Genomic DNA, 11,596 nt, shown 5'->3' on the forward strand with positions numbered 1-11,596 from the left:
ACTCTTGCAGAAGACCCCTGTGTGGGGTGTGGGCAAGGGCCCCTCCCTCCCTCCAGCAAGACAGCAGCCTGCCCTCCCCAGGCCTGTGTTTGGAGCAGCAGGTGCCTGTTAGGGCACAAGAGAAATGCAGACGGAACAGGAGGGCCGCGGGGAGACGCTGCTTTGGTCTGGGGACCCACAGCCAGGATTTCTTTCCCCCACTTTGCATATGTCCCCTCCCCTCCTTGCATTAGGCCTTCTGCTCTCAGCCTGCAGCCCAGCCAAGAGCTCATTTTTGTTATTTTTTTTTTAAGGAATTCCCCACGGGAAGTGTCTCATTCTGTGTGCTGCCCCAAATCCCTCCACACACACCCTGCAGAAACCAGGACAAATCTCACTCTGTGGGCTCTTATATTATTGGCTTTATTTGCTACTATATAATACAAATATGTGGGAATCTTTGATACAAAACATTTGGAAATAAGATAGAAAATACTATCTCCCCGTTTTCAATAGTCCAGGCAGTTTGGTTGAGACAGAAAATCAATGCCCCCCCAGGGGGGCATTAAGCAGATGCCCCCATTCAGGTTGGGGGGATATTGCCAAGTGCCACAGACACCCCCCCCCGCCACACACACACACACATACACACACACACACTGTACCCTGCCCATTTTCTTGCAACTTACATCCAGCAGAGTAGGCCAAACTTCCACTCCAAATTCTGCAGTCGTTTCAAACGTCATCGCAGTCTCATTCCTATGTTGTCTATTGTTTCTCAAAGACTTGCTTCTTAAAAGTTAAAATTTACTTTCCAAAGTATTTACATGTGGGGGGGGCCTTCTTGGTCCCTAAATTCAGCAGCTGTCCAGACTGAAATGCGCAGTTCTTTCTTCCCGGCAGTGTTGAGCATCACTCTCTGCGGCAGAAGCCTACCTTGGCCCCCTTCCTTGGCCAAGCCCTTGGGGAGTCCAGGGCTAGGAAATCCCGAGTCTCCCCCCCCCCTGTGGGGACCAGGAAGAAGCTGGGCCTTCCACTTAGGCAGGGGCTCAGCCCCGCTCCACTGAGAGCTGCCCTTGACTCCGCATGGGTCTGGGCCAGTTTTCTCCAGCCAGGGAAGGGTTCATCCAAGTGGACAAAGGGCTCTGATGGGGGGACACCCTGCCAGAGGGAATGGGGTACACCCAACAAAATCCCATAAGTGCTGTTGGGGGAAGGGAGTGGACTATAGAAATAAGTGAGAACCCTGAAAGAGAAGGTACCAGACTGTCCTGGAGATGGTCATTATGCTATTGGGGGGGCTTAATTTCAGTTTCACATGGAGGGGGAGCAGGCAACCCACAAGCAGCAGAACCCTTGATCCGCTGAATAGGGAAGAAGAGCCTTCGGCTTCTTTCTGGCACCCCAGAAAGCTTCAAGAACCAGGGATGCATGGCTGCAAGAAAAAGGTGTCCGACGGGTGGGGCACCAGGCCAGCTGGACTCAGCCCCTCACACACTTTGGGTTGGAAAGGCTCTTTTCTCTCGCACCACCTTCTTCTCCTCGCCCTGAGTAGGGGACAGGAAACCCATTGACTGCTCCTCCCCCATTCCCCACAAGTTACAGGGAAGCTTTCCCAGTCCCACTGGAGAAACCCTTTTGAGACCCTGCAGCCCCCTGTCCAGGCAACCAACTCGCATATGTTGGACGTGGGCATACCTCCCCCCACCCCCAGCATCTTCCATCTGATCACTGAAAGGTCCCAGGAAGAGGGGCAGCTCTCTGTTGCAGCCAGAGAAGGGGGGCAGAGGGACAGGTAGGGATGGCCTACCATGTGCAGCCACTACAGGGAGGTCACAGTTCGATCTCAAAGGTCTTCTGTGGGTCATCAGAGAAGCGGTTGAGGGTGGTGGAAGGGGCCTTACTTTCCAGGGCTGCCCACTGGGCTTCGAAAGGGTCCAGGGGCTCCTGGCATGGGGAAGGCCTAGCTGGCTGGTTCTGCTCCAGGGGCCAGGCGGTCCCGTTGGGCTTGGGTCGCACTGGCCCCAGGAGATTCTGCGGGAAGGGACTGGCCTTGGCCCCCAAGGTGGTGGTGGGGGTCTGCGTGGCTGAGCAGAAGGCATTGGCCACCATCTGTGAGGGGGTGATACCCACCACAGGGACGCTGGGCAGGGCACCGTACGGCACGGCCGGCGGGTACCCAGAGCCCATGGGCACAAAGGCTGGCAGCCCATGGGGAGGGACAAACACACCCACAGGTGGGGCAGCCGCAGGATAGCTCAGGGGGAAGGCGGGCAGAGGCGTAGGCACTGCCGCCATGGCAACTGCCGCCTGCTGTTGGGCCTTGGCCGCCTGAGCCACTTCCTCCAGCCAACGCTCAGCCTCCGACGGTGTCCGCTTGTGCCCCGGCTGGAACGGGGGGCTGGAGGGAGCCCCCACGGAGGAGTCTGGCCAGGCGGCGGGACCTGCAGAGAGGAAGGAAGAGGAGACTAGCGGGGGGGGTGGTTGACCAGGGCTGCAGGGAGGGGAGGGGGCCCCTGCTGCCACAGATGACCGTACCTGCGCCTCCTCCTTCGGCAGGTACCGTGGCAGGAGCATGTTCCGTGGCCCCATTGACGGGTGCAGAGCTGGGGGGCTCCCCTGCTGGCTGAGTGAAGCACGTGTCCGTCTGGGCACCGAGGCTGTCAGTGTCCCCATCAGCAGCAGAGATCAATTCCAACACTGCGGGTGGGGGTGGGGGAGGAAAGGCTAGCTCAGCAGGGGGCAAGGGGCTCCCCTCCAAATTCCCTCCCCCATGCAGCAAGTGCTGGCTCCCAGTATTCAAACTGAAAACTGGACACAGGGGCCTGTCCCAGCTTCCTCCTCTGGATTCGAGTTCAGGGACAGCTCTCCACCTGCCCAACTCTGATGTAGAAGAATTCCCCTACAGGCAAAGAGCCTCACCTCACAGCCCCTGGTTCCCCTAAATCCTGCTGGCGAGGCCCAGGTCTCACCTTCACCAGGCAAGCAGGCCCTGGGGGTCGTCCAAGTCCCTGGAGAGCCATGGAGAGGGGCTGTGGCCCCGGGTTCTATCCCGACCTCCCCAGTTAGAAGGACGCTGGCAATTCTCAATTTTCTGAGATGGCAGAGAGAGCTCAGCACTCCAATCTGTTCAGGTGCCTGAAAGTCCAACTCTGAGCCCCCTTCTGGAGCAGCACTCCCGCCCCCAACCAGTGGCTCAGCTGTGACTCCCCCCCCCCCCTTACCGTGTGTGCTCTCTGGGTCCCTGCTGTTTGCCTCACAAAGCCACTCGGCAGGGGCGGGCTCTCCTCTTGGCTTTCCCCCCTCCAGTGGAGAACCAATCAGCCAGAGCAGCTGCCTGGGGAGGGCAGGGGCATCTCACCTGTGTCGCCGGCATCCGCCTTCCGCTGCAATGTGGACGGGAGCTCGCTCAGGCGCAAGGAGAGCTGCCGCTTGAAGGGCGAGTTCTTCTGGCTCAGGGTGGGGAAGCCCCGGAAAGAGCCCTGGCGTACCAACTGCTCCAGTGGGGCGTGGCGGCGCGGGATGGCATGAGGGCCCCCCAGCTCAGCCTTCTCCTCAGGTGAGGTGGCCCCTTGGGGCGGAGAGGCACTGCCAGGCTGGGCCGGGGCTGGGGGCACGGGCACCACGGTGGCCTCAGCTGCAAGGAGGAGGAGGAAGAGGAGGAGATGCCAGTGGTCGGATGTGGCACTCAAACAGCCCCTGCCCCCACTGCTGGCCCCAGATCCCTCCCACCCAAAGTCTCCTGTTGTGCTCCCACAGGTACACGCTGTGTATCCCAGCCATGGGATTCAGGGTTTGGGTTCAAGCCTTGACTTGTTGCATTGACTTTGGCCCCCTCCATGAATATTTATTATCCACCCCGAAAATGACACGGGGGGGGCTACCTTTCTTCCTGTCCTGTGGGGGCCGTGCTCCCGAGGAGGAGGAGGAGGAGCGGGCAGAGGAGGCTGGGGGGCCCGGCAGGCGGAAGGAGCCCTCCCGAGCAAAACTGGTGCGTGTGGCATCAAACGAGGCGGTCACTCCACACTCCTTCTCCCGCTTCTGCTTGCGCTCCAGGCAGGCGGCAAAGGCGCAGCCCACGGCATGGCTCAAACGCTCACCCTGGAGGGAGGCAAAGGACACAGGCAGGTGGTCATGGCACCACAATGCCCGCCCACCAAGGCCAAGATGGGATTCTGGACTCTGTGGTGTCTCTTGGCCGCCCTCAGGACACTGGGATGCAACTCAAAACACAGGGGAAGGAATCAGGCCAGAGGGGTCTCAGGATCATTCGGGGAGCAGAGGCAGCCCCTGGTGAGTCCAACGGCCAGGCTGAACTCTGCCTGCTGGAGGCTTTGGAGTGTGGTGCCTCCCCCAAGAGGGGCAAGGTTCAAAGCCTCAGCGTGACACCCCCTTGTGCCCCCCTAGCACCCTTCACCGAATCTTTCAGGGCCAGGAAGCAGTGGCAAATCCAGCGGCGAGTGGTGCCATCCCGGCAGATGTAGGAGAAGGCCTTGTCAAAATTCCGGTCAGGAGCACAGAAGGAGACCTTCTCAATGGTCTGGTCCACAATGAGGTCCTGGGCAGGAGGAGCAAAGGAGAGAGGCAGCCTTTTTGTCTCCACTGAGAAAAGTGGGGCTCCAGCCAGTGCGGAGGAGAGGAGGGCAAAGGCACTCAGCGCATGCCACCGTTCCCACAGTTCCCAGACCCTCCTTCCCATGCTAGAGAGCCCAAAGGACGTCTGGGGGAGGCAGCTTGCAGGCAGCACCGGCCCCCTTGGATTGGGGCAGGGGGCATTGGAAAGGGGCCTTCCGGAAAGGGGCTCCCCATGTCGGCCACCCCCATTCCATACCTTGGTCTTGTCATCCACGACTCGCAGCCCATCTGCCGAGACCCACAGCACGGCCTTCACCGACTTGCGGCCGCTCTGTGGGGGAGAAGATGGAGTCCCTGATTGGGGGCCAGTTGGGGCACATGGAGCCCTAGGCCTAATCGCAGGGCTCCCTGACTCCCCAGTGCAGCCGCCACTCAATTTGTGGGCTCCCTGTCTGGGCCGCTGCTTGCCCCCCAGACTGGCTTCAGAGGCAGACCGTGGAGCAGCCCCCTTTCTGTAAGCCTGATCCCGGGCCCAGCAGAGTTCCATCTGCCTGCATCCTGCCCAGGGAGGAGTCACCCACATCCCTTTGGAGGTGAGCATCCAGGAGGGGAGCATCATGTGCAAAGGAGGCCAAGCTGGCTGTGCACACACAGAACCTCCCACAGAGAATCGGGGCCTGACTGCAGCTCTCGACCCCCAGGCCAGACGAGGGACGGGAGGGGGCCAGAGAGAAAGAAGGGGCCTGTAAGACAGACTTGAGGGGTGAAAGAAGAAACTGGCCCTAGCCCGCCCCTTCCCCACCCCTTCCAGCCCAGCCTTTCAAGCCCCATCCCTTCCACCCCCAGAGGCCCCACCCAGAAGCCTCCATCCCCACAGGACCCTCCAAGGGACTCTGAGGAGTCAGATCCAGCCTCGCCACAGACCCCGAAGACCACCATTCTACCCCCCCCCCGGCACCAGAAATCTCACCATCAAGGTCAAAGTAAATGATGGGGGGGGCTGATTTGAGGCTGGGGGCTGCCCAGAGACCACTCCCAACCCTGCAGGCCACCCATGAAAACCGTGCTCCTGACTTTGCCCAGGTGTGTCCCAGGAGGACGCCGGATGTGCTGCAGAGATACGTGGAGCCCCCCCACCCCGGGGCCCAAGAGCCCCCTCACCGCTTTCAGCTTCTTCACAGCTTCCTCACAGACATGCATGCCCCGGGACTCCTCCACTTCTGCATGCCCCAGATACTGTGAGTGAAGGAGAGGAGAGGGGGTGAGCAGAGGCCTTTCCCTCCACACCCCACACAGGAAGTAGAGGTGAGTGCAAATCTCACACACCAGCTACCAAGAGACTGGGGCTTCTCAAGACCACCTGCCTCCAAAAAGGCCTTCTGCACACCTTCTGCACACCTCCCCATACTTCCCCTCTGCAGGCCGGGCCAGTCCGTACCCCCATTGTGTAAGCCGAAAGCTGCCCAGGAGATCTGGGAGGAGTTTGCCGGGGCCCCCTGCCTGTGCCCAGCACCACTCACCCGGACCGGAAAGCTGCAGCACCCCTTCCGCACGGCCTCTTCATCGGCCTGCCACTGGTGCGGCCGGCTCGCCTCCGGGACGTAGGCCGGCTTCTTGCGTCTCAGACTCTGCCGCAGCTTGTTCATCGCGGACCGCCCTGTGGGCCTGTGGGGGTAGAACGGAATGTGGCTGGCAATGGGAGCACAGACCTCCGTATGGGCCCAGAGGGTGCCAGGCTCAGGAGGCAGCGCTCTCTAGACCTGCTCTCAGGAAGGAAGGGCTCCGCGGGGGTCACTGATGGCCACAGTGGGGCAGCCCTTCTCCCACTCCTCTCTATCCCAAGAGCCCTCCTGGGTCCTGAAGATCCCCTATGCTGACCCGGAGTGGAAACCAGAACCAACACAAACCCAAGCTGGTCCAGCAGAGGGGGGGGCGACACCCAGACTGCCGCCCTCCCCCAGTTCTGCCTCTCAAGCAAGCTGCATGCTGCCAGGATCAAAGCTGTGCCAATGCATGGGAGGAGGGCTATTTTTACCATCTTCTCCTTCCCCCTCCCTGGTTTGATCTCACCCTTTCCAATTTAACTAGGTTGTCTCTGTCTAAAATGAACACAACACCCACCCACCCCCATGTCAGGATGCAGCTATGCGGACCAAGCTGAGACCTCCAGGACAGAAGCCGCCCTCAATGGTGCAGGCACTCTGGACATGCTCAGAAGCACCCTTCGCACTGCCCTGGCACTGAAACCAAGCCCTATGTCTGCAGACACTGGTCAGGCCTCCACGGAAACCCAGAGGGAGTGAGAAGCCGGCTTTGACCCCTAGCCTCACATGCCACTGTCCTCCTGGAGCCCAGGGAGGGTGCCCACTGGCATGCCGGCACTGGCAGGGCTCCTTCCCCCCTCTCCGTCCCACATGGAGCACACAGCACTGCACCCTAACTAGGGCTCTCCAAGGGCCAGGAGGGCCCTGCAAGAGGTCAGCACATCCATCTTGGACCCAGGCCTTGGAAGCCCCCCCCCAGCCCCCTCAGACCCACCTGTCCCACCCACCCCACCAGCCATTAAGGCCCTGAGGTCCAGCACAAGGTTGACTCAGGGGGAACCTGGCACAGTCCCCTCCCTGCCCAAAGGCAGCCCAGCTCCCCCTCCCCATCTCCCAGATGTCCTGGGTCCTTAACTCTACTCCAAAGATGACAACTGGGGGTCCATCACCCTTCCCCACCTCCTGGCAGACTGGGAGAGGCACAAAGGGGCCACACACTGGCCCCCAGTGCCTCTCACCCCCTGTAAGATGGGGCAGAAGGAGAGAATGGAGACCCCCAAGCAGCTTCTTGCGGCCTGGCTGGGCGGCAGCCAGCTTGTTCACACACCCTCCTTCCCCCCCCCCCCTGCAAAGGCTCTCTGGCAATGGCTGGGCTGGAGCCAGGGAAACAAAAGGGCAAGGGAGGGGGGAGACAGCTGCCACTGAATGGCTGGAGGGCCCCCCCAACAGCTGTGTATGTCCTGACCCCCCCTCCCCCCATCCTAGCCCGTTCCAACACACCAGCTGGACCGGAGTAGGGCAAACATTTGGCCAAGGGGAATTGTTTCTTCAGCTGCTGCGGGGGGGGGGGGGGGCTTTAGAGAGTCTGCTCCGGCAGATGGGAGGGGAGCCCTTCTCAGACTGGCCCAGGGGTGGTGCTCCCCCTCCCCGTAAGAAAAGATGTGGCAGACAGAAGTGTCCTCCCTTAAGACAACTTCTTGGGGAACCCCCACCTGGCAAATGGGTGGGTATCCGTTGGGGGAAGGGTCTTGCAACCAGAGGGTTCTCTTGCCAGCACTGGCCCCCAATCCAGACCCCCAAACCACTCCCTTTTCACAACCCAGCATTCCTGGGGCTTTCACAAAAGCGCCAATCCCGCCAGCTACAGGGGGAAGCTCTGCCATTCTTGGGGACTGCAGAATTTTTGGGGGGAGGGGGTGCCATGAAGACTCATTCAGACACACACAAACTGCCCCTCTACCACATGCCTCAGGGTACTTGTGGGAGTGTGCCACTGAGCGCATGTGCTAACTGCATGGGTTGGTGGTATGCACACCAAAAATAGGCACTCTGAACATGCCCTCACCTTCCAAGGGATCTGGGGGCACTGCTACTGGAGAAATGGCTCTTCTTCTCCTTGCATTCAATCCCCCCCCCGGTCCCTTTCATCCAGCTGGGCAGCCAAAGGGGCCCCTCAGAGAGAGGGGCTCCCAGCACCCAAAACATCTGGAAGGGGGAAGAGGGTCTCCAAGGTACTTCAAGGCCCAGGAGCCTCACTCAGCACCCTCCCATGGACCCCTGTTTCCTTCCACTGGGCCTCCCCCCTGTACATCAAAACCAAATGTAAGAACCAAATGGAGGTGGTAGCCAGTCAAGGAAACCCAGCCATGTAGAATCCCCCCTCCCCAAATCATGCATGCATATGCGCACCCCGGCCCCATGAAAAAAGAAAACCCCAAACACCAATAAGCTAGTCAAAAGTGTTCCCTTCCAAGGCAGGCAGGGTTCACCTCCAGGTCTTCTCCCCACCCGTCTTGTGGCTCAGGCCACAAAAACAGCCCATGCAGCTCTTGGCTTTAGTGACCTGGGAGCCCCAGTCTCCTCCTCCCACTGGCCCAAGGCAAAGGGAGGGGCTCATATCTGAGCCTTCAAAGCTGAGCCTTCGGGGAGGGCAGTATATAAATGTGTAAATAAAAAAATAAATAAAATCCAGCCCCAGCTGCCTACCCAAAGGTTTGCAGATCTGCCCCCCTCTCCAAAAAGGTGAGCCCCCTGGCCCCTTCTGCGGTGGGTGGGGTGTGGGGTGACCTACAGTCTCCATCTCGTCGCCCTAGTGTCCCAGTTCACCAGAACTGCCCGAGGGCAGTGCCTCACCCTGCTGGCTGCTCTGCCACCCCTGGCATGTCAAAGCGAGAAAGGGCTGCTCTTCCCACTCCGCAGATCTCGAGAGCAGTTGTGCCAAGGAGCGGAAGACAAACGGAAGGTCTGCCACCCACAGTGCCTTGGAAAGGCGCCTGTTCCTGCCTCCCCACCCACCAAGCCCCAAATCTACCCAGAGGAACCACAGTGCTGGCCAAATGCCGTCAGCTGAGCTGAACCGCCTGGCACACAAGCCCTTCCCCAAGAGCCACAATCCTCTTCCAGACCCACAAGAGCCATGTGGAACACGCCATGGGCACTCCCTCCCAATGGGGCACCCCCAGTCGTGCAGCAGCTAAAAGAGTGCACCAGTCAGGGGCTTCTGGCACCAGTTCCAGGCCTGCAAAACTGAGAAGACACTCCTCAGCCAGCCTTGGACAATGGGCCTGGCCCACAAGAGTGGAGATTTCCCCCCTCCCTCTCCCAGAAGACTAGGATTGGAGGGCATCCAAGGGAGCTGATGGGCAGTAGGGTCAGGAAGGACAAAATTATTTCTTTTTACATTAAAATGTGAAATTCACTGCCAGAGGATGGAGTGATGGCCGCAGGAGCTTTAAAAGGGGAGTGTCTATCAGTGGCTGCTAGCCATGGGGACTCAAGAAACCTCCTTGTTCAAAGGCACTCAATGTCCGAACCCCAGAGCCAGGAGGCAAAACCAGGCTGGTCATCCAGAGGAACTAGTTGGCCTCTGTTGAGACAGGAGGCTGGGCTGGATGGACCACTGGCCTGATCCAGCAGGGCTCTTCTGGTGGATGAGAAAGAGCATAGGAACCCTCAGCTGGTTTGTGTCCACCATCTTTCTCCCAAAGGAGATGCGTGTGGGGGAGGGAGGCAGCTGTGGCCTGGAAGCTGCTTTGGCCTGATCTATACAAGGCACAGGAACAGGCAGGAAGAGAGACCCCAGGGGTTCACCCAGCCCGGCATCCTGCCTCCCACAGTTGATGGCCTTTGGAGAAGCCCGTCCCCTGAACCTTGTCAGACACGGAAGGGAGGGAGAACTGGGCTCCCCCTCCCTGCCCTGTTGGCCTCCTGCCTGATCTGCTGCAGAAGGGCCGGAAAGGAAGGATGGCGAAGACAGAAGCACAACCAATGCCCGACCAGAACAGGGTGGCGACACGCGCGGGCCTCATCGTTCCTGCGAGACCCCGGGGCTGTTCCCCCCCCCCCCGTTTCCGCAAGGACGCCCCCCACTCCCCTCACCCCGGCGGCCCACAGGAAGCGCCTGCCCAGCCCTCCTCCGGCCAGGCGGCCGAGGCGAGCGGGGGGCCAGGCGGGCCTGCTCCCCCTCCGCCAGTGGCTGGCTGGGCCGGGCCTAGGGAGGAGCTGGTGAGGACCAGAGCCCGGGACGCAGCACCTCCGGGGGAAGGCGGATGCTAGGCACAAGCGGAGTGCCTTCTGCTCGGCCTCCTCCCTCTCCCGCACCCCCAGGCATCACTGCCGCCCCCCAGGGGAAGACCCCCAAAGCCAGGCCCCACAAGGCGGGGATGGGGAACGCGGCGGGGGCAGCGAAAGGCCCGGCGTCGCTTCTGGAACTGCGGGCCTCTGAGCATGCACAGGCTGCCATGGCCACCGACGGGGGCACTGGCGGTGTTCCCCGCGCACAAAGCGTCGGCACGTCCCGGAGAACAAAGGCCGCCCCTCCTCCGCTGGGCCCTCTGTACGTGCTCAGTGGCCCACTGCCCCGCAGGCTCAGGACCGATTCACTGCTGAGGCTGGGCCCGGCGAGCCCCCCCCCCCCCGGCCCAAGCTCGCTTGCCGCTCCTCGGGAGAAACTTTCTAGGAGCCCCCCGCCCCGGGACGGGCATCGGAGCGCGGGCCGGGGGGGCGGCAGAGGCCCGAGACCCCCCCTCTCCTCCCCCCCCCCCCGTCGGGCCTGGCCTTCTGCGCCTGCATCTCCTCCTTCCCGGCGCCGCGAAAGGCACGCGGACTCCTCTCCCCCGCTGCCCCCTCCCCGGTGCCACGCCAGTCCCGCGGACGGGAGGAGGGCGGGCAGCATCCTTGGCGGGGGGGGGGGGGTATCTCGGAAGCGCAACCCAGCCGCCCCCCCCCCCCCGGCGCAAGCAGGCAGGGCGCGCCCTCCTCCTCGGAGGGCTCCTTACCCGGGTGCCGCGGGGCTCCGGCTCGGGCGACGCCTCTTCCCGGCTCGGCATCCACGGGCAGCGCGGCGCCCGCCCGCCGCCGCCGCCGCCGCCGCCGCGAGGAGGGGTCCCTCCGAGCCGCACGCACGCGCCCCCGCCCTCCCGGCGCCCGCCTCGCCTCGCCTCGCCTCATGAATATGCAGAGAGCAGCCCCGCCGCTCCCCGGAGCCCCTCCGCCCCCTCGCCTGCCTCCCGTTGGCTCCGCGCTCATGAATATGCAACACCGACGCGCCCCCGCGCCCTCTTATTTACAAAACACCACACAGCCCCCGCCAGATGCAAATCGAGTCCGGCGGAGGGGAGGGGGAGACAGGCCCCCTTGCGAGCTGGGGCTGGGGCTGGAAGAAAGGACCTCTGCACATGGTCAGGGCTGCTCTTGCACACTGGGCGGGATTTTATGGGCTTCCTGCTCCGGTACAGGCAACTTCATGGTCAGATGCTGACCTCCGGTGACAGGCGTTG

General features: G+C 61.7%; 1 protein-coding gene across 2 annotated transcripts; it reads right to left on the bottom strand.

Annotated features, from left to right (window-relative positions):
- Window positions 1–388: 388 nt before the first annotated feature.
- NUMBL (NUMB like endocytic adaptor protein) lies at window positions 389–11,226 on the bottom strand. Of its 2 annotated transcripts, none has more exons than XM_077318447.1 (9): window positions 11,096–11,226; window positions 6,075–6,219; window positions 5,716–5,790; window positions 4,811–4,885; window positions 4,397–4,537; window positions 3,864–4,080; window positions 3,341–3,616; window positions 2,518–2,679; window positions 389–2,423 (listed from the first exon to the last, which is right to left on the bottom strand). In XM_077318447.1, the coding sequence occupies exons 2-9, from the start codon at window positions 6,198–6,200 to the stop codon at window positions 1,813–1,815; spliced, it is 1,683 nt and encodes a 560-aa protein (XP_077174562.1). In that variant the 5' UTR covers window positions 6,201–6,219; window positions 11,096–11,226; the 3' UTR covers window positions 389–1,812. The 2 variants fall into 2 exon arrangements, with proteins under 2 accessions (XP_077174562.1, XP_077174561.1); XM_077318446.1 differs by lacking the exon at window positions 11,096–11,226 and adding an exon at window positions 8,952–10,141.
- Between the last annotated feature and the right edge of the window lie 370 nt (window positions 11,227–11,596).

This window comes from Paroedura picta, unplaced genomic scaffold, assembly GCF_049243985.1.
Source record: "Paroedura picta isolate Pp20150507F unplaced genomic scaffold, Ppicta_v3.0 Ppicta_v3_sca21, whole genome shotgun sequence".
Classification (NCBI taxonomy): domain Eukaryota; kingdom Metazoa; phylum Chordata; class Lepidosauria; order Squamata; family Gekkonidae; genus Paroedura; species Paroedura picta.